The 26,596-nt window shown below is 36.8% G+C and overlaps 4 protein-coding genes across 5 annotated transcripts; 2 read left to right on the plus strand and 2 right to left on the minus strand.

The window, feature by feature from the left end:
• Positions 1-518: 518 nt before the first annotated feature.
• On the minus strand, positions 519-4,779 carry LOC309476877 (proteinase-activated receptor 3). The gene is made up of 2 exons (XM_082140017.1): positions 4,561-4,779; positions 519-2,640 (listed from the first exon to the last, which is right to left on the minus strand). The coding sequence occupies exons 1-2, from the start codon at positions 4,622-4,624 to the stop codon at positions 1,580-1,582; spliced, it is 1,125 nt and encodes a 374-aa protein (XP_081996143.1). The 5' UTR covers positions 4,625-4,779; the 3' UTR covers positions 519-1,579.
• A 36-nt stretch (positions 4,780-4,815) lies between these two features.
• On the plus strand, positions 4,816-17,843 carry wdr38 (WD repeat domain 38). Of its 2 annotated transcripts, XM_082140019.1 has the most exons (10): positions 4,816-4,871; positions 6,099-8,504; positions 8,580-8,700; positions 11,137-11,253; positions 11,434-11,531; positions 15,106-15,186; positions 15,275-15,397; positions 16,526-16,678; positions 16,798-16,845; positions 16,925-17,843. In XM_082140019.1, exons 2-10 carry the CDS (start codon positions 8,409-8,411, stop codon positions 17,099-17,101), a joined length of 1,014 nt encoding a protein of 337 aa, XP_081996145.1. In that variant the 5' UTR covers positions 4,816-4,871; positions 6,099-8,408; the 3' UTR covers positions 17,102-17,843. The 2 variants fall into 2 exon arrangements, with proteins under 2 accessions (XP_081996145.1, XP_081996146.1); XM_082140020.1 differs by lacking the exon at positions 4,816-4,871 and having other exon boundaries at positions 5,874-8,504.
• Positions 17,844-18,980: 1,137 nt separating this feature from the next.
• rpl35 (ribosomal protein L35) lies at positions 18,981-23,248 on the minus strand. The gene is made up of 4 exons (XM_082140070.1): positions 23,151-23,248; positions 22,273-22,409; positions 21,254-21,335; positions 18,981-19,184 (listed from the first exon to the last, which is right to left on the minus strand). The coding sequence occupies exons 1-4, from the start codon at positions 23,151-23,153 to the stop codon at positions 19,035-19,037; spliced, it is 372 nt and encodes a 123-aa protein (XP_081996196.1). The 5' UTR covers positions 23,154-23,248; the 3' UTR covers positions 18,981-19,034.
• Positions 23,249-23,586: 338 nt separating this feature from the next.
• uqcr10 (ubiquinol-cytochrome c reductase, complex III subunit X) lies at positions 23,587-24,416 on the plus strand. The gene is made up of 2 exons (XM_082140071.1): positions 23,587-23,751; positions 24,105-24,416. Exons 1-2 carry the CDS (start codon positions 23,611-23,613, stop codon positions 24,150-24,152), a joined length of 189 nt encoding a protein of 62 aa, XP_081996197.1. The 5' UTR covers positions 23,587-23,610; the 3' UTR covers positions 24,153-24,416.
• Positions 24,417-26,596: the final 2,180 nt, after the last annotated feature.

Raw genomic sequence — 26,596 nt, forward strand, 5'->3', positions numbered from 1 at the left:
CTGTCTGGTATAGACATACTGTCTATGGGACATTTTCAGGAAAAAAAAAGATTTAAACATTTTTTTGCAAAATTTGCTTGACAGATTTTGACAACAAGTTCAACATTTTTGTATGTAATGACTCAAGCAATGAAATGAGGACTATTAGTTTTATATGGAATGACTATTCAGCATTCACTAGTGTATAGTTAATTTTGACTGACATGACATAAGCAAATGATAATGTTATAAAACAGCAGAGAGTTGTATGAAAGCAATTGATGCATGTCCAAAAGCATTTGCAATTTGTTAGAAGGAATGAGAAACTGCTACTATGATGTGCACAAATGACTAAATGTTGTGGAGGTTGAACTAACTGTTGTGCAAATGTAAATAGTGATGTGAGAAATGCACCAAAGCGACTGAGAAAAACTGTAAAGAAATGAACACCACTGGACCTTAGGTAGGCCGATGGCATTTGATTGAGGTCCATGGAACCTAAAAATAATCAGACAGCCAGGACATCAGACAGCCAGGAATTTTGTTTTATTTGTTTTAATGACTATATTAATGCTGTGCTTTGAAATCACATAGGTTTAAATATAGGCATTATCATAAAGCATTTATATTCTCTATACAAACAGACAAAGTTTGCCTTGGTCAACAAGGCTTTATGTAACATTCATAACACACACTGAACACAGTCCAGGCAGTATATTACACCCCTTTCTCTCAGGGCCATTCAAATGTCTTTCCATTTGTATTCAGTATAAAATATGCAGCTCTTGTCCAAGCGATTCGAGCCAACTGGCTGGAACTACGAACTATTAGTTCTCCTAATGGCACTTCACATATTAAATACTTTAAACCTAGATCAAGGTGGTTTTAGAAACAAGACCAATACATAACAAAAAAGCAGATTCTAGAATACCCCTTTTTTGAATCAATATAGTCAACATGAAATCAAAATTCACCCTTTTTACTTAATATGCTTAGTGCACTGTATTGTGCAAGATTCATCAAATGTGCACTACTGTTCAAAAGCATGTGGTTTTTGAAAGAAGTCTCTTCTGCTCACCAAGCCTGCATTTACTTGATCAAAAAATACAGGAAAAAGAGTAATATTGTGAAATATTATTACAACTTAAAATAACTGTTTTCTATTGTAATATATCTTTACATGTAATTTATTCCTGTGATCAAAGCTGAATTTTCAGCATCATTACTCCAGTCTTCAGTGTCACATGATCCTTCAGAAATCACTCTAATATGATGATTTGCTGCTCAAGAAACATTTCTCATTATCAATGTTGAAAAATATTTTTCAGGATTCTATTATTTTGATCAATTTAATGCATCCTTGCTGAATTAAAGTATTAATTTCTTTCAAAAAAGAAAAAACTCTTACTGATCGTCATCTTTTGAACAGTAGTGTAAGTGCTTATAGTCTTTTATCAAAATGCAACAACTTTCTCTGCCGTTAAAACGTTTTTCTGTTTCGCCTGTTTCAACGAGTTCACATTAAACATCCTGTTTCACTTGGAAAGACACAAGATTGCAGAAGCTAAATAGGTTGCGCAACATGCATCTCATGTTGACTTTATGTAGAGATGCTAAGTGCATGTCCTTTGCGTCCAAGAAAGTAGCGTTTGGTTCCGACAGTCCTGGACATGATCACGAAGAGAAGCGGATCCATAGCGCTATGCAGGCAACACAGACACACGGACACACTGAAGTAGATGTAGAAACTCTCTGTAGTGCTAACAGACAGCAGGACGTAATGCAAAAAATGAAAACAGCTGCTTGGGCCGAAGCAAATGACAAAGATAATGAAGTTAATCGTGCTAGCTCTGATGTAAAGAGCCCAGTCTCGATGTGAGCGGTTCAGTTGCCGGACGATGGAAGTGTAACATGCTACTGTCACCACTAGGGGAAGAAAAAAACCTACACACGTGAGGCCAAGGTTATAATAGACAAGCCACTGGTAGTAATATATGTTTTCTGGAAGAACGTCGTGGCATGTGATTATTCCAAGATGTGTGATGCGGTAGCTTTGTTGCACTAGGAATTCCGGGAGAAGGGCAATAATAAATACAATCCAGACGGTTAAGCAACCACATGTGCTGAACGTGCGTTTTGGAAAACTCTTATAGAGAAAAGGATGAACCACGGCAATGTAGCGCTTGATACTAATGAACGCTAGTGTGAAAGTTGAGCAGTAGAGGTTGCCGTAAAAACAGGCTGTCGTGATACGGCAGGCGGTTTCACCGAAAATCCAATGGTTCCCACTGAGATGATAGTGTGTCTTCAGCAACAGGCTGAACAACAGCAGCAAGTCGGACAACGCTAAGCTACAGTACAAAATCGCAGATGAAATGAATCTCACTTTGGCTCCCACGGCAACCAAAATGGCAATATTGGCGGGAATGCCGAAAACGATGGCTATGATGTAGACAGCTGGGATGAAGCCCTTGCTCAGAGGACCTCTGAGGTACTTTGCCGTGTTGTTGCTGCGTAACTCCACTTCCACAGACGGGACGACACATGCTTGCGGGTCTGTTGTTTGATTAGGAGGAAGAGGGAGGTTAACTGGGTTCGCGATTCCTGTAAAAAACCTTGGGTTGGCAATGGCAGTGATGTTTCGTTTATTCTTCCTCTTTCCTGCAATTGGACATATAGAAGAGTTAGTAATAGTATAGTACATCTCCTTGTTTTATAGATAGATAGATAGATAGATAGATAGATAGATAGATAGATAGATAGATAGATAGATGGCCTAGATAGATAGATAGATAGATAGATAGATAGATAGATAGATAGATAGATAGATGGCCTAGATAGATAGATAGATTCTTATTTGTTAAATAGAACATTTGTAGTGTCAGTTGGAGAAGATTTATCCTCCACTTCTACAATGTGGTGTTCCTCAGGGCTCCCTGTTGGGACCTATTTTGTTTCCAATTTATATGTTAACTTTTGAATCCATAATCCAGAAACATCATATAAATTTTCACTGCTATGCAGATGATTTACAGTTATATTTATCACTGAATAAATATAATAGAAGCTTAGATGTCCTCCAAGCATGCTTTATAAAAAAATTGGATGACTTGTGATTTTCTGCAATTCAATACTGATAAAACTGAAGTAGTGATAATATGTCAGGGCTATAATAAAAGTGTAATGATTCATGTCTGTGTTCCTCTGTCTTGTCCCGTGTTTAGCATTAGCAGTTCCCCGTTATGTTGATTAGTCCTCTCCCCATGTGTTTCTGATTAACCACGCCCCCTTGATATCTTGTTTAGCTTGTTTGCCTGTGTATTTAAGCCCTGTGTCTAGTCTCAGTCTTTGTGAGTTCTTGTTATTGTATTTTGGCTGTTTGGTTCCTGTGTCCTGTTTCCCTAGTCTGAGTTTGTCTAGTTTTGTGTTTATTTAATAAAGTTTGCTGCACGTGGATCCTGCTTCCTCCTATCATTCAACCCCATCGTAACAGAAAGTCATATCAAGTTAGTTTGTCATAACATGTTCCCCAATATTCAGCAGGTAGTTAAAAACTTTTGTGTTTATTTTGACACCAATTAAAATTGTGAATATCACGTTAGGAAATACGTGTTTCCTATACTTGTTTTTATCAGTTAAGAAATATTTCCAAGGTGAGACAGATTTTAAGTTTTAAAGACACAGAGAAACGTATTAATACTTTTGTTTATCATCTCATCTGGATTATTGCAATGTCCCGTTTTCTACTTTAAAGCAACACATTTTATCACAGCTTCAGTTACAAAATGCTGCTACTAAAGATTATTGACACAAACTAGATATTTTAATCCTATTACTCCAAATTTAGCCTAATTACATTGGCTACCAATTCCTTTTTGGATATTTTTTAAGATATTATTTATTATTGACATATAAGCACTACATGGTTTGGCGCCAAAGTATTTAGTGGACCTTTCAAGACCTTAGGAAACTGTAAGATGTCCCAGATCTTCTAGTCTAGGATTGTTGGCTGTTCCAAGATCCTGATATAAAACAAAAGGTGACAGAGATTCTGCAGTGGCTCCAATGTTACGGAATAGCCTCCCAATGAATAGATCTGCGCAATCTGTCTGTTTTTAAGTCTCAAAAACGTATTTGTATAGACTTGCTTTTATTACTTTGTGAAGTATTTTTGGTTTATGTATTATTTTGTGTTTGTTTTATTATTCTGCAAAGCTATTCATGTATTTTTACTTTTTACTTTTTTACTTGATTGTACATTTTATTATACAATCTATATATTATAAAAAAATATATAATATTAAATAAAACTTCTCAAATGTTCTACTGTAGTTTATAGAATGTTTATAGATTATTTCGGAAATAATCTTTAAGAAAAATTAATACTAAAACTCTAAAATTATTGTGTACAATTCTACCGCACTTTGAGCAAAATCAGATTGAGTGATGTCGCCTATTTGTTATGGTGTTGGATTTTTACAGTAAATCGAATGTTTTCTCGTTCATCACACACATGTAGACCAATTATATTGTTTGAAGTGAATCAAAACTAAACGGTTTCCAACAAATCGATTTGCTTACCTTTAGCCTGGATCGCGTTCAGAAGAATGAATGTGATCAAAACGAAAAGAAAAACTTTCCCCATGACTGAGAAAGACGTCCAATTTTGTCAATTAAAAACGAGGGAATTCTCAACACGGTTTGTCTGTGTGTGGAATGCAAACGAAGCCCGACACGAGAGAGCTTCGTGGAAAGAGCTGACTGTGAGTCTCTCTCTCTCTCTCTCTCTCTCTCTCTCTCTCTCTCTCTCTCTCTCTCTCTCAGCGGTGTCGTTCCATTTCGATGACATCATCTTCGCCCCCACTTGTTTTTGACTATTTTGTGTTTTTGAGGTAGGCTACTTCATTTTCTCAAACTATTTTTCACTATCCAACAAGTCTTAAGGGATAGTTAAACAGTTAAGTCTTAAAGGGATAGTTCATCCAAAAATGAAAATTAGCCCGTGATTTACTCCCCCTCAAGCCATCCTAGGTGTTTATGAAATTCTTCTTTCAGACGATTACAATCAGAGTTATATTAAAAAATGTCCTGGCTCTTCCTTTATAATGGCAGTGATCGGCTGTATATTTTTTGAAGTCCATCAAAGCGATTCCATCCATGATAAAAGTGCTCCACACGGCTCTGAGGGGTTAATAAATGCCTTCTGAATTGAAGGGATGCGTTTGTGTAAGAAAAATATCCATCTTTAAAACTTTATCGACTACAATAACTAACTTCCGGCAGACGGCCGTACGCATCGATTTACGGCGAAAGAGTAACACTTGACCTTGACGCACAATGTAATGATGAAAAACAAAACACCAGTCACAAATTAGAAGTCTAAAATTTGAATTTTTAATGTCGGAGGAGCTTGAGTTTGTTGCCCGGCCCTGTGTGTTTGAACCGCGAGAGGCGTCAAAGCTTACGCTACTCCTACATCCTACGTCACACATCGTCAAGTGTTGCTCTTTTGGTGTAAGTCGGCCGTCTGCCGGAGTTATTTTAGTCGATAAAGTTTTAAATATGGATATTTTTCTTACACGAACGCATCGCTTCACTTCAGAAGGCCTTTATTAACCCCTCAAGAGCCGTGTGGAGCACTTTTATCATGGACGGATGCACTTTGATGGACTTATACAGCAAAAAATATACAGCCAATCACTGTGTTTATCAAGCTTGGAAGAGCCAGGGCATTTTTTTTATATAACTCAGATTGTATTCATCTGAAAGAAGAATGTCATAAACACCTAGGATGACTTAAGGGTAAATCATCTAATTTTCATTTTTGGGTGAAATATCCCTTTAATGAGATATTTATTTATTTATTTATTTATTTATTTATTTATTTATTGATAGAATTAGATTAATTATTGCTTACTTTGCAAGATGTGACTTAAACAAAAAAATCTTGTATTTCTAAAAGTCAAAAGACCTGTTGGTCTAACAGAACAATTTTAGCTTAGTTAATGGATTCAAGCTAAGATCTTGTTCTACCACAGATTGTGTGGGAAGGAAAGGGCTGTCTGACAGTGAGAGATAGCACAAGAATAGAGGTCACAGTTCTGATCCTTCCCCTACAGATGACCAGAGATCCAGAAGACAACTGAAAAGTCATTTGATTCAAACATCTGTTTTCACTTTCCATAAGTGTATTATTTTCCTGTGGTTATGGGTTAATGTTTTGCGGTCCACTAGCGCGAGAGTGACGCAGTTGTAGGAGCAGATCAAATATGTATCAAAGGTGAAAAACACATTAGACAGATGATTTCCTGTTTCCTACAAAAGGCCAACTGTATGTAGATGTGACTTCAGTAGTTCTCCAAAACATGCACTGTTGCACACCAACACATATCCGCATGCACACACACACACACACAAACACACTCGTTGGGTGTCCATGTTTAATGGGGACTTTCCATTGTACAAACTGTATATTCTACTTCCTTACACTAACCCTACCCCTAAACCAACCCCTCACAGAAAACTTTCTTCATTTTTACATTTTCAAAAAATATCACTTATGATTTATAAGCTGTTTCCCTCACCAAAAAAATGTCCCCACAAAAACAAGGATATCAGATATTGCATTCATCTTATATATGACATTTTATCCCCATAACGTAGGGTTTACCAGCACACACACAAACAGACACACCCACACACACACACACACACACAATTTAATTATAGCCCCCTTATCATGCAGGTCAGAGAGCTCAACTTCCTCTTAAAAAGTTCTCAACTGGTTTAGCTTCAAGACCCAGCTTTACAAGTAGCAATCTAACACAATACCAAATCAAAAATTTCCGAAAAGCATTATATGATATTACACCAATAATGCACCAAAAAGAGCTTGATTTGATGCACAGCATTTGACGTCAACAAAAAAAGATGATGGGATGCATTTTCTACTCTCTTGTAGATTAAGTTGATAATATATTTAGCTATCCTAATTGTATACATGATTTTTATTTATTTGCATTTGTTTAAAAAAAAAAAAAAAACGTGCTTCAACTATATGGGACTATATTTTGTTTTTGAAACTGCTGTGATTCTATCAAAGTGACTGTTATTCAGTAAAGGTGAAAGGGTGTCATGGTTTCCTGCATAGGGGTGAGGACACACATGACTAACACACATCTCCTGCTATGAGCGAGCTGCGTGAAACTCATGCAAACGACCCGCTAAACATCCTGCTGTTAGGAACAAACATTCAGAGAGAAAGCCTACGGATCTGTTACGTCAGTCGCTCTCTCTGACTGTGAGACCAGAACACAGATGTCTTCCTTACTAACAGTAACTCAGAAACAGCCAGGCATGGAATATTAGTGCCTGGGTGGATCATTTCTCAAAAATACGGGACAAAAAAAAACCTGACACTAACATGTCAGGACTTCTGAAGGGTCACGGGCCGGGGTAAACTAATATTCATACACATAAGCATGAACAGACATGCATAGAGGTGACGCATTTAACAGGACAGTGCAAAAATTCTCTGTGTGGAAATTTCTGAAGTTTGAGAGGATTCATAGTGACAGATTTCTCTCATTCAGCCTAGAATCAACTGACATGTTACTAACATATTGCTAATGCGATTTCTTTATAATTTTTCAAATGGTTATGAAATATATAAGTATAAATATTAAATATTTGTATGAAATATTAGTTTTATGTTTTCATGTAACTCAAGTAATATAAATTATTTATAATAATATATTATTATATCTTTATTCAGGGTTATTTAATATACAAACGGATGGAATTATTATGAGTCATGAGTCATGAAAAATGAAACCAAAATTGAAGCTTAACATGGAACCTTGTTTCCGCCTTTGAATAAAACATAAAAAAGGTTATTGCGACTTTATATCTTGCAATTCTGACTTTATTACTCACAATTGCTACTTTATATCTCACAGTTCTGAGGAAAAAAGTCAGAATTGTCAGATTAAAAAGTCGCAATTATCTTTTATATTGTTTTATTCAGTGGCGGAAACAAGCTTCCATAATAACAGGTATCTAAATATGTTTTTATTTTCGAATTACCTTTTTTTACAGTATGTCACAAAAGACTTGTACTCTAGTGCATCATTCACATGAGCTTATAAAATCATTTTGAAGTGAGTTTTATGTACTTCTTGCATGACTTAAAATCAGTGCTTAAAAGTGCTACTGGCAGGCAAACACACAAACTCAGCTTGTTAATGTGTTTTCAGAGTTAATGACTGTCTAAACCAGGAGAGAATTGTAATAAAGCGCAGACACTCAAGAGACCGTAACTCTGGATACAAAACCCAAACAAAACTGAGCTGCAACACTAACGACAGCAGCCAAGCTCCATGATTCATTGACCATGTTCGATTAATTATTACATTTTTGACATTTCTGAAATGTCGCTTTCTCATGAAAAAGGAAACACGTGGCGTCATCCCTCAGAGGACTTCAGCGTGTCCAACATTAGATATTTTTCCAGACACAAAGGAGAGGTAGGTAAAGCTTTGTTTGTACTTCATTTAAATATAGACAGAGCAAGCCTGTGTTCATGTTCTTGTCTGTCTCAGGTGAACTGCTGTGTGTTCTCACCTGACTGTCAGATTCTGCTCAGCTGCTGTGATGATGGCAGACTGTACCTGTGGAACGCCACCAGCGCAGAACACCTGGCCACAGTCAGCGGACACTCAGGTGCATTAAAGGGGTGGCATAATGCCCTTTTCACAAGATGTAAAATAAGTCTTTGATGTCCCCAGAGTGTGTGTATGTGAAGTTTTAGCTCAAAATACCCCACAGATATTTTTATACAGATATTTTAGCATGTGAAAATTGTTGTTTTTGAGGGTGAGCATGAACTCACCGGTTTGTGTCTGTTCCTTTAAATGCAAATGAGCTGCTACTCCCAGCACAGGGGGCGGAGCTTCAAAAGCTCACACAGACACGCACTGAAAATGCGAATTTTATGTAAATTCTAGAGTTGGTGATGTCATTAACCCGGGAGGAATGTCATGTAGTCCGTACCAGCCGTTAGTAGTAGTCCCTCAAACAAGAGAAGTGTAAAAGCATTAACAAATTACTACAACAGACCATGAATAACCCCTTAACGCTTGAATTCGGACAAACTTCTTCAACCATGTTTATATGTTGTCACAAAAAGTTCAACTTTTTAAATTACCTTTATATTGACCTTTATAAGACCTTGTTATATTGCAGCCATTTGCTAAAATCATTTAAGTTCTTTTTTTTCCTCATTATTGTACACACAGCACCCCATATTGACAGAAAAACACAGAATTGTTGACATTTTTGCACATTTATTAAAAAAGAATTACCTGAAATATCACATGGTCCTAAGTATTCAGACCCTTTGCTGTGACACTCATATATTTAACTCAGGTGCTGTCCATTTCTTCTGATCATCCTTGAGGTGGTTCTACACCTTCATTTGAGTCCAGCTGTGTTTGATTATACTGATTGGACTTGATTAGGAAAGCCACACACCTGTCTATATAAGACCTTACAGCTCACAGTGCATGTCAGAGCAAATGAGAATCATGAAGTCAAAGGAACTGCCTGAAGAGCTCAGAGACAGAATTGTGGCAAGGCACAGATCTGGCAAAGGTAAAAAAAAAAAAAATCAGCTGCACTTAAGGTTCCTAAGAGCACAGTGGCCTCCATAATCCTTAAATGGAAGACGTTTGAGACGACCAGAACTCTTCTTAGAGCTGGCCGTCCGGCCAAACTGAGCTATCGGGGGAGAAGAGCCTTGGTGAGAGAGGTAAAGAAGAACCCAAAGATCACTGTGGCTGAGCTCCAGAGATGCAGTCGGGAGATGGGAGAAAGTTGTAGTAAGTCAACCATCACTGCAGCCATCCACCAGTCGGGGCTTTATGGCAGAGTGGCCCGACGGAAGCCTCTCCTCAGTGCAAGTCACATGAAAGCACACCTGAAGGACTCCAAGATGGTGATAAATAAGATTCTCTGGTCTGATGAGACCAAGATAGAACTTTTTGGCCTTAATTCTAAGCAATATGTGTAGAGAAAACCAGGCACTGCTCATCACCTGTCCAATACAGTCTCAACAGTGAAGCATGGTGGTGGCAGCATCATGCTGTGGGGGTGTTTTTCAGCTGCAGGGACAGGACGACTGGTTGCAATCGAGGGAAAGATGAATGCGGCCAAGTACAGGAATATCCTGGACGAAAACCTTCTCCAGAGTGCTCTGGACCTCAGACTGGGCCGAAGGTTCACCTTCCAACAAGACAATGACCCTAAGCACACAGCTAAAATAACGAAGGAGTGGCTTCACAACAACTCCGTGACTGTTCTTGAATGGCCCAGCCAGAGCCCTGACTTAAACCCAATTGAGCATCTCTGGAGAGACCTGAAAATGGCTGTCCACCAACGTTTACCATCCAACCTGACAGAACTGGAGAGGATCTGCAAGGAGGAATGGCAGAGGATACCCAAATCCAGGTGTGAAAAACTTGTTGCATCTTTCCCAAAAAGACTCATGGCTGTATTAGATCAAAAGGGTGCTTCTACTAAATACTGAGCAAAGGGTCTGAATACTTAGGACCATGTGATAATTCAGTTTTTCCTTTTTAATAAATGTGCAAAAATGTCAACAATTCTGTGTTTTTCTGTCAATATGGGGTGCTGTGTGTACAATAATGAGGGGGAAAAAATGAACTTAAATGATTTTAGCAAATGGCTGCAATATAACAAAGAGTGAAAAATTTAAGGGGGTCTGAATACTTTCAGTACCCACTGTATATATATATATAGGCCTATATAGTGCCATTCATTGATGAAGTGTAGATTTGCTAGCAGGGTTTTATTAGCCGAACTCAAAAACACACAGAAAAGACAAATCCAAGGCCAGAGCAAATCCAGAGAAACAGGTAAAAGATAAAAAAAGATAGAAAGAAAATGTACAAAACACTTAGATGTGCAAGATATAGCCTATAGCCTACACAAGTAACGAGTCCATCCAGTGGTGCAGTGGGTATGAAAGGGCATAGGCTATAGAAGTATATATTTAATGAGGGCAAATGGGCAATTCTGAAATTTCTAATATTTTCTTTGTTTATTTCTTTGTTTTTGTTTAAAAAAATGAACCCGCAGGTCCAGTGAAATCGTGTGTTTTCTCCACGGATGGTCAGCTGTTCGCGAGCGCGTCCCACGACTGTACCGTCAGAATCTGGTGCAGCTCGAGCACTAAATGCACACACATACTGACAGGTGTGTTTACGTTCATAATGAACTCAATTAGGCCTAATTCATTGCTTCATCAGCAGCAGCAAAAATATCATTATAGTTATCAGCCCTTTTCTGCTTTATAATCACCTTTAGATGAATATAGCCTATACTACAACCGTAGTTTGAGCCTAAATGTGCTCGAGTTGTTGTTCTGAACCTCAGGTCACACGTGGAGTGTGGAGACGGTGAGCTTCAGTCCGGATGGCCAGTGGCTGCTGTCGGGTGGGTGGGACAACAGGGCGCTGATCTGGAGAGTTCAGGTGAGAAAATAACACTTCTATACGCTGATTTCACGCAGCCGCCATTTTGAAATCGAAAGTGAGGCTCCGGTGGGAAGAACCCCGGAAGTAAAGATAAACAACAATGCCTTGGACTACCAACCTGAAGCTGCTGCCGCGATTTACACTATTGGATGTTAATATTCAATATAGGATATGTATATAGTTCATTCCTGCTTCTTTTTTTACATTCTGAATAATATATAAAAAAAATATTTTATTTATAAATGAATTTCACTGTATATAGTCTAAAGTATGAAAGAAATGTATGTACATTTTTAGAATTGACACAACATCATTAAACACAACAATACGCCATCGCATTCACGACTCTCTTGTGATTAAAGGCGACACTTCCGGTTTTCTTCCCACCGGAGGAAATATTTTTTTTTCCAGGATGGAAGGGGAAGACTCATCAATATTCATTAGGGAAGTCATCCCTGATTGGTCTGATGACCTACCCCTAACCCCACCCCTAAACCTACCCGTCACTGGGGGTCTTATGACCACCCTAACCCCGCCCCTAAACCTTCCCGTCACTGGGGTTAAGACCAATCAGGGATGACTTACCTAATGAATATTGATGAGTCTTCCCCTACCATCCTGGGAAAGACAATTTCGCCCACCGGAGCCTCGCTTTCGATTTCAAAATAACAGCTGCGTGAAATCAGCGTATAGCTAGCTCAGGAACTAATGTCTATAACAAGCATGCACTTCCCTTTTTAATACATACAGAAATAGAGGGACAAATGTATTTAACCAAATGAAACAAACACTTCCCTTTTTTAAAATCATACTTAAAGCAACACCTCTTCCTAATATAAAGGCACATTATATATTTTCATATATAAATTGCCATTTATGTAATGTGAGAAAAATGTTAGGTGCATAATATTATACTTTGTCTATTATATTTATTTTTTTACATTAATATTACATTAGGCCTACTTTATATAATATTTTATATCATTATTATACTTTGTCTATTATAAATATTTTTATTTTTATGTTAATATTATATAGTATACTTTATGCTTATATATTATTTTCATTTTTATGTTAATATTATATTATACTTTTTGTCAATAATTTATCATACTTTATATTATATTATACTTTGTCTATTATATATTATTTTCATATGATATGATATTCTATATTATACTTTGTTAATATTATATTTACTTGATATTATATTTTATTTTATATTATGCTTTGTATATTATATATTTTTCATGATTATGTTCATATTTACGGTGGCCAAGAGAGCTCAACGCACAGCAACTGAAGAAAAAAAAGTATGCAAATAGGAAAAAACAACTAAATAAGAGCCTTATTTGGTTCCCCTGGATTGTGCGTTGTGGTGTGTGTTATTTGCAGTGTGTTACTGTATTTGGTTGTGTTGTGAGCACATGTGTGTTGTTGTGAAACTGATGAAGATGTTTTCTTAATTTGTGGGTGTTTTTTTCTATTTGCATGTGTTTTCTTCAGTTGTTTTCTCTCTCGGCCACCGTAATAATTATAATACATTATATATTATATTATATTATATTATATTATATTATATTATATTATATTATATTATATTATATTATATTATATTATATTATATTATATTATATTATATTATATTAAATGCTTTGTTAATATTATATTATGCTTTGTTAATATTATATATTTTTATGTTAATATTATATTATATTTTATATTATACTTATACTTTTGTCAATTATATATTATTTAAATGTTTATGTTATTATTACACTATACTTTGTCTATTATATATTTCTTTATTATATTATATTATATTATACTTTGTCTATTAGGGTGAATACTGGTAAAGTGGGACACTTTCTGATAATTTACCTTCTGCATAATGTTTTATTATGATCCAAATGTCTTAGCCCCTCATATGATACTATTCTAAATAGCTTAAGTGCTCTTCTCTACTATACAGAATAAAAAAGAAAGAAACATTAAACACAGGATGGATGACTCTTCCTCAAACACACATGGACCCCAAACCACATTTTTCCAGGCACTACTGTCAAACTGGGACACCTTTATTGGCAAACTGGGACACTTCAAACACATTAAATTGTTATTCAAATGTAGGCCCAATGAATTAAATACACAATAACAATATAAACAACAACAACAAAAATAATAAAGATCACTTTTTTTAAGGAGGGGTGCAGGTACAGCAGATTCTTTCCACCCCTCCCTCCCTCGCCTGTCCACAATATTTTGTATTGGGTTTAGTTTATTTCATATAAATGTAAAAATAGAAATCTTCATAAACATTTCTTCTTATAGGCTAATTTTATTCCACACAGGCTAAGTTTCATTTCTTTTTGTTGAAAAGTTTTTTGCAAATATTGCAAATGTCCCAGCCATCCAAGCTTGTATCCTCCATCTTTCTTGTGTTTTTTTTTATTTATTTTTTTTGGAATTTGGAAAATTAGTTTACAATCTTTGTTGAAATATCTAGCAAGCTAACTAAATTTATGAGGGGCATACAAAAAGAGAACTCAATTCCCCCATTAGAATGACTTAAATGACTGTCCCAGTTTGCCAGTAATACCCTGTCCCAGTTTAACAATACGCGATTGGCAAACTGGGACAGTGTCAAAATCACATAAAAAAAACAAACAAAAAAGATTCATATGAATGTGATTTTTACAAATTCTGATTCACCATTACATCCTATAACAAAATATATAACAATTACAAATGATCCATGAGTGTTTTAATTTTTATAATCTTAACATTATTCACCTCAGAATGCTATGTCATTTTACTTTACCTTCACGGTTCACTGTAAGGTTGTTGAATATGGTGTGCCACAACCCCGGAAGTGATGTCATAGCCACATAATCTATTTTTTTTTTATCACATACTTGCTTATGATGAGCTCAGTGTTGATTTTTAGTAATGGAATCATTTACATGTAAAGATAGAAATTAAGAAGCTTAACTGTCCCACTTTACCCCTTGTCCCACTTTGCCATTATTCACCCTATATATATTTTTTCATTTGTTTAATTTTTTTTTTTTAAGATTTTTATCTTATAACTGCTTTAAAGCTAAAACTAAGTTAAGATGATCCTTATATTTAAATAATTCCTTTAATATATATATGATTAATATTATTTTCTTTTAAAAATATAATAAAAAACAACAGAATGTATATGACAAAAAAATCTGATTTGTTATTCAAATAAAATATTTTAGAATAGAATAAAATAAATGATTAAAATCATGATTTCTGACAAAGAAAATAAGTAATAATACCAAATGTAGTAAGTATTATTATTCAGTTAATATCATCTAACAGCTCTAAAAAAATACTTTGTATGATATTTTTCCCCTGGGAATTTAACAACCTCTCACTTTTACTATCTGTATAGCATTAAAATGGTGTGGGATGAGCATTATGATGAAGTGTTACTTACGGTTAACGGGTTGTTTCAGATCACTAACCCTAAGGCCAGAGCTCTTGGACTCTCCTCGTGTAGTAACAGGTGTTTCTGAGAATCTAATGTTTGGTGTTTCAGTGTGGTGAGATGTTTGAGGAGTTGCGGGGTCACACTGCAGCTGTCCAGAGCAGCGTCTTCTCCTCAGACTCGCAGTGTGTGGTATGACTCTCACACTCTCTCTGTGTCGCTTGTTTTGAGCCGTTCAGGACGAGCCGCATCACCTCTTCTATCTCTCTCTCCGCCACAGGCCACGGGCTCCTGGGATCGGTCCGTGAGAGTGTGGAAACTTCATGACGGAAAGGAGGTCGTGACGTTACAGGGGCACCTGGGAAACGTGGCCTGTCTCTGTTTCTCTGTTACTGGGATGCTGGTGAGCAGATTTGTTGATGAGAGTGAGCTTTGGTATTTGGGACAAACGGGACATTTAATAGTTCGTGAAAATGAATCGTTGCCTTGAACTCAGAATGCATATAATTTCGTGCTGAGTTTTCCCATACAAACTCTCAGAAGAACGAGTTCTGTCAGGCGCTTCACTTTAAGTTTTTCGTTTTATGGATTTAGTTTTAATTAGGCTAATTCATTTTGTTTTAATCCATTTTTAATTGCAATTATATTTTATGAAGTATAAACATACTTCATCACTAGAAAATATTAAATAGCCCATTAACATTAAAGTATTATGCAATAATGTAAGACATTTCTCCTTATATAGAACTTTTTAGTCAAATGAGTCACAATTTAAGCTTTTTTTCAAAGTGCACTCTTAAAAATAAAGGTTCTTTATTGGCGTTGATGGTTCCATTAAGAACTTTTGACATCCATGGAACCATTCCATTCCATAAAAGGTTCTTTATGGAAAAAGTTTCTTCAGATTCTAAAAATGTTCTTCACAGTAAGAAAAAAAAATGTTCTTTTAAGAACTGAAAGGCTCTTTGGGAAGTTTTAATTTTAAGAGCGTACAATTAAAACGGCCTATAAAAGCCCCCTAAATGAAGTTCAATGTGTGGAATTCTTGTCCTCTTCCTATGAAACAATCATGTGTTTGGTGAAGAACATTAACTACTATTCAAATGTTTGGGGTTGGTAAGATTTTGATATTTGAAAGAAGTTCACCAAGACTGCATTTGTTCGATCAAAAATACAGTTAAACAAAAAAATTCTGAAATATTATTACAATTTAAAATAACTGTTTATATTTGAATATGTTTAAATGTAATTTATTCCTGTGATCAAAGCTGTATTTCCAGCATCATTACTCCAGTCTTCAGTGTCACATGATCCTTCAGAAATCACTCTAATATGATGATTTGATGCTCAGGAAATATTTCTGATTAATATCAATGTTGAAAACTGTTGTGCTGCTTCTTATTTTTGTGAAAACTGATACATTTTTCTTCAGGATTCTTTGATGAACAGAAAGTTCAAAAGAACAGCATTTATTTGAAATGGAAATCTTTTTATACATGATTTATTTCTGTATTGCATGTGTGTGTTCTAGGCCTCAGGCTCATGGGACGGGACGGTGCGCGTGTGGTTGCCGAAGCGTCCAGCGTGTCTGTTTGTGTTGGGAGGTTGTGAGCGTGTGTGGGTCAGGAGTCTGGCCTTCTCCAGAGACGGACGGGTTTTAGCATCCGCCGCTGAAGGCGACACGGTAAAACAAACACACACTCATTCACACACACACACACACACACACACACACACACACACACACACACACACACACACACACACACACAGTTTGATTTTGACACGTCTCTTCATCATCAGGTGAGGATCTGGGATACGACCACTGGAGCTTGTGTGAAGAGGCTGCAGGTGATCGAGAACCTTTGACTGGTCATGTTTAGCATTATGATGACATCACAAGGCCTCATACTGTGAGTGTGTGTTTCAGGGTCATAAAGACTCAGCGTTCGGCTGTGTGTTCAGTCCCGGCGGAGAGCTTCTCGTCTGCGGATCTGAGCAACTGGATGAAGACAACAGCACAGAGGAGAGAAGTGAGAGATGGACGAGTGTAAACAGAGAACAGGACGATAAAGATGACGGCTATACCAACTTATTTTTAAAATAAGAGCTTGTCCATTTGTAACTTGAGCGCGCAAGGCTTCTGATTCTGAGACTTTCAATTCATTTTCTGCTATAGGTAAATTACTTGAAGAATAGTAGAGTGCAGTAAACTGTAAAACTATTTTAACAGTACTAACCAAAGTGTTTATGATTATAATACATTTTTATTAAAATAACAAATACAGTTTGCACCATGTTTTGCACTCAATTTAAGTGATGCTTGACCATGCATGCCATTCTGAAAAATATAAAATTGCATATATATATGACATATATATTCTTTTCTTTTTTATTTGATTTTATCATGTTTCTGTTCTACAGCCAGAGATAATTTAAATATTATCTGGAAAATACTTAAATTTGTTTTCAAAAATGTATAAACTTTTAAAATTTAAAATATCTTTAAAAAGGATTTGTAAAAAAATATAAATAAATAACTGAATCATCTTATGTTTTCTGTCATAATAAAATAAAAGCAGATTACAAGCCCATTTTTTTCTGCAATCTAAATCACGTAAACACACATCGCAATTATGATTTTCAAAATAAAAACTTCTTTTGAGGATTTTAAGGCAAGATTAGCTACAAATACACAAAGGGTAAAAATCGAATCCAAATCTTATTCTAATGAACTTAAAGGGATAGTTCACCCAAAAATGAAAATTCTGTCATCATTTACTCACACTCAAATTGTTGCGAAACCTGTATGAGTTTCTTTCTTACCAACACTCTTCAAAATATCTTATTTTGTGTTCAACAGAAGAAAGAAACTCATACAGGTGTGGAACAACTACAGAATCTTTTAAAGTTAATAACCAAAACAAGCTCTTTAAAAGTTTTTATATATCAAGTTATTTTTAATATCTTGAATTTTATTCTACTTTTTAATAACTTTTTTTTTTTTTTTTACAAAGTTATGACTGCAGAGATATCAAGCATACTGTAGATTCCAGTAACTTCAATGGAAAAACCACTTCAGTCCTCCCAGTTCCAATGTAAAAAACAGATAAAGAGTGACTCTGTCCGTGTGATATAGCCTATACAGTCCAATAGCACATAGCTTATTCCTAGTCATAACATGAAACCAAAATATTCCTTATCTAGATCAGTGGTTCTCAGCTGGTTTGGCCATGTGACCCACATCTTTCCAGTGTCATTAAGGCACAACCCTGGTTTTGTGACTAAAGGTACATATTAGTACCTAAAAGTAACAAAAGTGTAACTTTTATTGGTATTTCCCCAGTGACAGCTTTTGTAAAAAAAAAAAAAAAAAAAGTATTTTGGATTAAAGCTACATAACCTATTACACATAATGACCAGGCCTACACAACACTACCCTGAGCTGTTAATAAATCATATCTGGATGAGTTGAATGAACATCATACCTGCATGCAAACCCTTCCCAGCTAACACATGACATACCAATCGTGTTATGAATTGGTAATTTCATGATTTACTAACATAACTTTGCATACTTCTAATTTCACTTGCTTTTTATATATAGTGATGGTGCGTGCAAATGCAGCGAGCCGAATATAATGCCTGACAGTTTGAAATTTGTTTCATAACAAGTTATGAAAATAACATTTGAAAACTGACACCAACATATCACCTGACAGCAGATCCTGAATCAGGACATTGTTTTCCTCACGCACACTTTGACAAGAGTTAGGTGTTCAGGCTCACGCATGAATCCACACCTTTCAAAATAAATCTTGCAATCTAGACTTATTTGTGTTTCTTTGACTACACCCTGCTCGACCCACTCCACTCACCTGTTGAAATACACTGATCTAGATAAGACATGCATCATACATCACCACTTCACATTTCTCAAGAATCCCTATTGCTGCTTCAGAGAGAGACACACAGAGACTCAAGACTCTTAAATCCAGGGTGGGGAGTTTTATTTTTTCAGTGAAAAACAGTACAGCCTCTTAAGCCTTGATGGCGAATTTGCGAATGGAGTAGAGGCGGGACTTCCTCTGCATCTTCTTGGTCATCAGGTTCTCCTCGTGTTTGGTCAGCTGACGACGGATGGCGCGGGTCTTCTTGGGCCTCAGGTCCAAAGGCTTGTACTTCTTACCCTGAAAATGAAGAGAACAGGGCTGTTAGAATATATTGGACTGACATTTACAAACACTTATAGCTTATGAAAGCTGTAAAAACTTCCATATTTGAAGTAAATGAGCAGTTCTCACAGACTGAAGAGTTTCCATAGTTGTTAACTAGGGATATACCGATATTAAAATTGGTTGATACCGATAATTCTTTATATTTGTAAGCTGATAACTGATATATTGGCCAATAAATCTAAATCCAAGTTTATATAATTTAAGAGCATAATTACAAAAACAAGTCTCACCATTAAAAGTTGTCAAGCACAATTATAATGTTCTCATAATTTAATGAAGTCTATATGACAGTTGCGCTGCACATGTTGCTCTCAACTATTTTCCTTTTTGAAGAGATTCCAATCATATTTCAAGCATATTTATCGGCTTTAATATATCGGCCAAGTTCTCTTCTATTGGGCAGATAACGAGAACATTAAAAATGAACATAATATCTGTCGATACCAATATGGTGGCCAATATATCCTGCATCCCTAACATTGTAAATGGTAATATATACGGAATAGTTTTTCCTTTGTGCTTTTGAAAAGTTTAGCATACAGACGACAAAACTATCCCAGTTCAAACGGATCCGACTAGACACGACTAAAAACTGCATCATTTATGCCAGTATATGGCGATGTCACTTTGTAAAGAAACTCTACGCCCCTATAGACTGAACATGTGATCGCATGATGTCACCATTTTGTAGCTTACACCAAGACAATAGACCTTATTCACAGCAGCGCCATCTTTGATTTTTAATGGGAATGAAAGCGAGGCTGTGAGGGGACAGACATGCATCTCTTCAATGGGAGGTACTGTTATTTAATGGGTTTTTGGATTGTTCTGCTCATGAAACGCTGGAAAAATATCTTTCCAAGAAATTTCAATTGACAAAAAACTCCCGACAATATAAACTATGGAAAATTGTAAGTAATCTAGCAGCTTTTTACAGCGGACGCCATTGGAAACACGGCAAGTCTATCCCTCACAGCCTCACTTTCATACTCGACATGGCGCTGCTCTGAATAAGGTCTATAACGGTATCGTTTTTAAAAACGTACACTTTGAAGCCCGTTTTTAATAACGTTTTAGTGTAAACGAATGGCCAAAACGCACAGTTTTCCCGTTTATTAATGAACAATCCCTAAACTATAATAGTGTGAACACCCATTTCAAAGACAAAGTGACTGTTCTCCAAAAATGGTAGAATTGGAAGGTCAGTAAGATATAAGACGGCATATAAACATTCTGTCGGCTGGTCACAGCAGATGAGCGTCATTTAAAGACTCTACTGTGAACAGCCGTATTTCTTTAGCAAGAGAGTATTCACACTGTCTCCACTTGTGCAGGAGGAGTGCTGGGTGATCGTTCTTGCTGGAGTCTAGACAGATGTGTTGTGTAGTTGTGGGTTTGAGTCTAATAATGCATGTTTATCTGAATACAATGATTGTCACATTACACTGACGACCATCACAGCTTCCCACTTCTTAGGGAAAAACTAAATGAACAGAGCAACGCTGTTCTTTAAGCAGCAGAGCACACTCCACAAGCTCTCTCCATCATGTCTCTGCCTGAAGAGACTTCATGTTGGTGTCTAGATCATATTTGGACCTGCAGTATAATCTCATTTTCTTTTAAGTCATCATGAATTAAAAAATTTACCCCATTTACTTTGTTAGCGCACCTTACTAGTCTTGTGGTGAACAGTTAATCCGTGCAAGTTAATACACAGGGGGGGATGTGTCATGGCGATCTTTAATCAAAATCTGAAAATTTGCTTCCGCTCTGGAATGTTGTTCCCTCTGATGACATCAGTTTGACAGCTCGGGATGGAGAGGCGGTGCGCTAAAGTAAACCCCCGCCCTCTATTCAATATTCTCTTTCACTGTGAAATACCACACTGAAGTAAAATAGGTTGCAAGATCCGGTTCAGAGACTTGAACACCAACAAAAATGAGTATAAGGCATTTTCATCAGTGAAACGGCATCTTTGCACAAGTACACCTGAATGCGTGTTTTAGTGGTATTAAACTGACCTTGTAGAACTTCCTCAAATTCTCCTTCTGTGTCTGGTTGATAACTGTGAGGACTCTAGCGATGGACTTGCGAACCACGCGGCTGAAAAGGAAATTGGAAATAAATATCAGAATAATGCTTTACATTTCCAAATGTATCCTTCAATTGATTCAAATTCAATAGAAAAGGCAGCATGCTATCAAACATTTTCTAAATATGTAACACACTTACTATATATAGGGTTTGAAATTAACACCCGCCAACAGCGGGTAAAGATCAACTGTGGCGGGTAACGCTGTCAAATCACTAGCCAATTTGGCGTGTTACTCGTTTACTCACTTTTCTGGGGAAATCTGTGAAAGCCAAATCTGCGCAGATTTAGTGCAAATACTCGACTCGTGCGTCATCATGATATATTAAACAGCGTATTGCGCACAATCTGCGCATATCTGGCTTACTTCAAATAACAGAGCGCTTTTGCATTTAAGCAATAAAGATTAAAAAGCATTTGATTAACAGAAAAGCGTTATTTTCCAACATCCTAATTTTTTTTTTTATGTTAACAATACAGTCCTTACTGTATTGATTTGTCCACCCAAAATACATTTTGCGAAAGGGAGGAGATGGCTCTTGTTTTGTTTGAATAAGAAATTGTATGAAATCCCCAAACTATTTATTTATAATAAAAAATAAAAAATAAACTAGAACTTCTGAAAGGCCGGTAACTTACATTTAGTAGCCATAATTGGCCATTGAGTGAAAGTTTTTCAAACCCTGTGTGTATATTTATAAATAAACATACATGTAATATAACATGTACACTTAAATAAACATTGAATGTTCTTTTGGTTCTTAGATCAGAACACACTAAAGAGCCAAAATTCACCCACATTCCCATTACACTAAAGCTGGCACTGAATCACAGGAGGGGCCCCAAACAATTGTTCTTCCTACACAGCACATTCAGGCCAAAAGCACGCATCCACAAACAGTAAACTCTGGTAAAGACTAACACCAGTGACTCCCAGAAAGCACTCACATCTTGGAGAGTTTGGAGGCAGCTCCACCAGTAACCTTGGCAACTCTGAGCTGGGACAGTTCCACCTTCAGGTCATCCAGCTGTTTCAGCAGCTCCTCCTTTTTCTTCCCGCGAAGGTCCCTGGCCTTGATCTTTGCCTACAATAACAAGATCCATTAGAATCACTTCAAACCAATATACATGTTAAACCAGTGGTGTCCAATCCTGCTCCTGGAGGGTCACTGACACTGTCCTGCAAAGTTTAGCTCCAACCAGAGTAAAACACACCTGGACCAGCTAATCAAGGTCTTTCTAGAATCTAGGCAAACTACAAACTTCCAGACAGGAGTGGAGGAAAGATAGAGCTAAACTCTACAGGACCCCTGCGTTTAACCATATTATAGACTCGTGGAATATTGTGTACAAATATCACAAGCAAACAAATGCAGTTATTGAGGATTGGTTTCTTCAATTTCCTAAATATACTATCACGGGTGTCTGATGTTGATGCTTTGAAAACATGTTGGATCCCACTGAATTTAACCAGTGTCGTCTAAAACCGGTTTTAACAATCTGTCAATTTGTGTCTGATGGCCGTTGACTGCTGAAATCTACAATATCAAAAAGTAGTTAAAAAAAATGTATACGTTTGTGTGCCTATTATTGCAGGTTTTAGTTGTTAAATCTTACGCTACGGCTACGCTAACAGGCTACACGCACAGACCACTGTCTCGTTTTATTAATCATTTTCCACTTTATATCAAGATCATCAACTTCAAATACTGTGCTCACCATCTCGCTTACAACTCAATGTGTATTTTAAACGTGTTCTCAGAGATATTAAGCATGTATAATCGACCAGATTGATTTAGATTGTTGGGTTTCGGTAAAATCCTCACCATTTTTCTCGATGGCTGCCACAAGAAAGGAAGTTGAAGCGGTCACGTGGGAAAATCAACCGGGTTACGGAAGAAACTAAACGACTGTGCGAGAGGGGGTGGAATCTTCCATTCCACTCTTAAAGGGGGTGTTTAATGACTAGAATTGATTAAATTAAGCCATAATTACTCTCAAATGTAAAAGTAATAACTAAATTGAATGGTAAATACGCGAAATATATTAATGGATTGCTAATTTATGTTAGATATTGTTACAAAACATTCAGTGTGTTAGATATATATATAAGAAATAATGGTACGTGTTCAGATAGGTCTGTTAAAGTAAAAAGAAAGAAGTAAAATACTAAAATAAATAAACAAATTAATTTTAAATGTATTTGCTTTGTAGACTCATTGGTCGACGGATTTGATAGACAGCTCATCGCCCCGCCTCTTCTTCCGGAATACTCCATTGACCATCATGGCGCTCGTAAGAAGTGTCTACAATTTGCTCTTCAGGAGAACGTCAACTTTCGCCATAACCATCATGGTGGGCGCTGTTGTCTTCGAGAGGGTGTTTGATCAGGCTGGAGATGCGGTGTTTGAAAGCATAAATCGGGGGGTAAGATATTTTTTCATTGAATTTAGTTGATATCTTCATGACCCACCGGCAGACTGACCTTGATTAGCCCGCTGGCTAACTGCAAACCCAATATTCAGTGGGATCATGAAAATATAGACCTTAACTTAAGCCTATAAAAACACATTTCAGTTTGATAATAATATAACTTTGTCCTAATAATGATCAGATCTTATAAAGACAATTTAAGGGCATAATACAACACTGTGATGCTACGTCTACATTTGAAGTGTCTGTACAATCTGAGTATAAATGATGTGTCTGTAATGTGTTCTGCTCACCATGAGTGATCTAATTGTGTGTTGTTGTGGTTTTTTTTTTTTTTTTTTTTTTAGAAACTCTGGAAAGACATCAAACACAATTATGAAGAGAAGGAAGAATAATCATGCTTTGATGCAGCTAGTGGAGCTTTCATTCTGCCATCATCCCATTTCCTAATGTGACCCTGTTGGATGGTCCACCGGCTTTTGCAGTGTCTTCGGCCACCATGTTCCATCTTCCAGCCGGACTAACCTGGGGACATAGACATTTACCGAACCCTGTTAAAATGTCACGTGACCACCTGTTATTGTGTGACGTGTCCCATCCTGCATGATTTGTAAATGTGTTGCTAACTTAATTCTGTAGGAATAAACTCAATGACCCAGGATCATTTAAAATCTGGTGGTTCATTTGTATAGGGACTTCAGGTGCTGTTTAATGGAGTGGTGCAGTTCAGAACCCAGATGACTAATTCACTGCTGGTTCCGTCGAGATTTTCCTATGGGGTTTTCAGTTTATGAGTTAAAAAAAGGTCTATCGTAAATATACTTTGACGTTTTGTTCTAGAACGTAAACCATACACTCACACCCCAAACGTTCTTATCTAGTAACTTATACATTTTTAAAATTAAACGTTATATTTGCAACAGACCTTGTTTTACTCATAAATTGAAATTCCCCATTGAACAATCTCAAAGGAACCAGCGGCAAATTTAGTCTTAAGTGTTCTGAGGTCATAACTGGAAATTTAGGGGGTGTTTATATGACACCATTTCAACTAAAAACAGAAAACTTTTTCATTTATATGACAACAGTGTTCTGGGGCCTGAAAACGGGTTTTAAAAATGATACTGTTATCATCTCCATGAAAACTACAAAAACACGATTTTATGAAAATGTTTAGTCTAAGTTTAGTTTTTTTAAGGTGACAGCGTGTGACGTCGCCATCTACTGGCCAGGCTTTTGAATGACACAGCGTTTTTAGTCTTTTTCACGGATCCATGTGGACGGGATCGTTTCGACAACGTCGTCTGTATGCAAAACTTTTCAAAAACGCAAATGAAAAACTTTTCATTTTTAGTACATTGTTGTCGTGTAAACGTACCCTTAAGGCGGCCGCACACCGGACGCGCAGCTCAGCGCCGCGCCGCGCCACGTCTGGACAACTGTCACCTGAAAATCCGATAACATCAGCAATTTTCTGATTTCTGTAAATAAATATAAAACTAAATGTATATTGCAGCACAGGGTGAAGTCCGTATATACATTAACTACGATTTGAGACACACACATGTAAATTTAATATAAAACTAAGTAAATGGCGCTCTGTGGCGCGGCAGGATTTTGAACACGGTCCTGAGCCGCCGCGGACAGACGCCGAAAGGCGCCGCCGGTGTGTGTACTCTCATAGAGAATAGTGTGTTCGAATTTAAAAGACGTGGCGCTGCGCGGCGCGCCGCCGAGCTGCGCGTCCGGTGTGCGACCCCCTTTAGGGGCTGTTAACACGACACCGTTTTCAATTAAAAGCTCAAAACTTATTTGTGCGTTTTGGCCGTTCATTTACACGAGTCACGAAAATGGCATTTTGGGGGCCTGAAAACGCAAACTTTTGAAAATGGGTTTCAAAGTGCAAGTTTTTGAAAATGATTCCGTTATCGTCTCCGTTTAAACTATAAAAATGCGAATTTGTGAAAACGTTGACGTCATGAGCATGCGCATTGCGTGTTCAGTCTATAGATGCGTGCTTTTTTACAAAGTGACATAGCCAACTGCTGGCCTGGCATAAATAATACAGCGTTTTTAGTCGTTTTCGCAGATTTGTGTGAATGGGAATCATTTTGACAACGTCGTCTGTATGCAAAAAACTAAATGGAAAAACTTCCGTTTTTAGTAGACTGTGGTCATGTTTAAAGTACCCTAAGTTTATTTGCAACATGTATTTCATCAGACTATAAATCCCATCAAACCAATATGCAATGTGAAGCATTAGTGATGGAAGTGACTTCACAGAATATAGCCTGCTTTAAGATAGACTGACCACTTGGTGTCACTAGAGCACTTCTTAATCTCATTATGGCATCAGTGAGAATAGTTTGCTCGCTGAACACTGATCTTTCTGTAAGACAGTTGAGGTTTGCTGTTGTAGCCTACACAAAGTGAAGTTAGAAAGCTCATTCAGTAACCTCAAAGTGAGTAATGTGACTGGATAAGTAAGCAGTACTGAGCTTCTTTTCAGTAAACAGACAGGTACAACCACATTCTGTTGGGTCACACTGGTCAGACATATGAACCAACGTCCATGTAACTCGTTGAGGTCAGGGAAAGGGTTTGTATTGATAGTCCTATTGTTTCAAGGTTCATTAGGCAAATACACAAATGCTGAGTCGATCCACATAGTAAGATAACACATTAACTATCTTTGAACAAGAACTTCTCTGATGCAAATGAATCCATATAGTTTAAAAAGGTTTCAAACAGCATTAACATATAATAGATTATTAGAAATAAATGCACTGAACAGAAAAACGAGAATACTTCAGGAAAGTCATATGTCAAAGTTTTCTGT

The sequence above is a fragment of the Leuciscus leuciscus genome, assembly GCF_965113295.1.
Source record: "Leuciscus leuciscus genome assembly, chromosome: 16".
Lineage (NCBI taxonomy): Eukaryota > Metazoa > Chordata > Actinopteri > Cypriniformes > Leuciscidae > Leuciscus > Leuciscus leuciscus.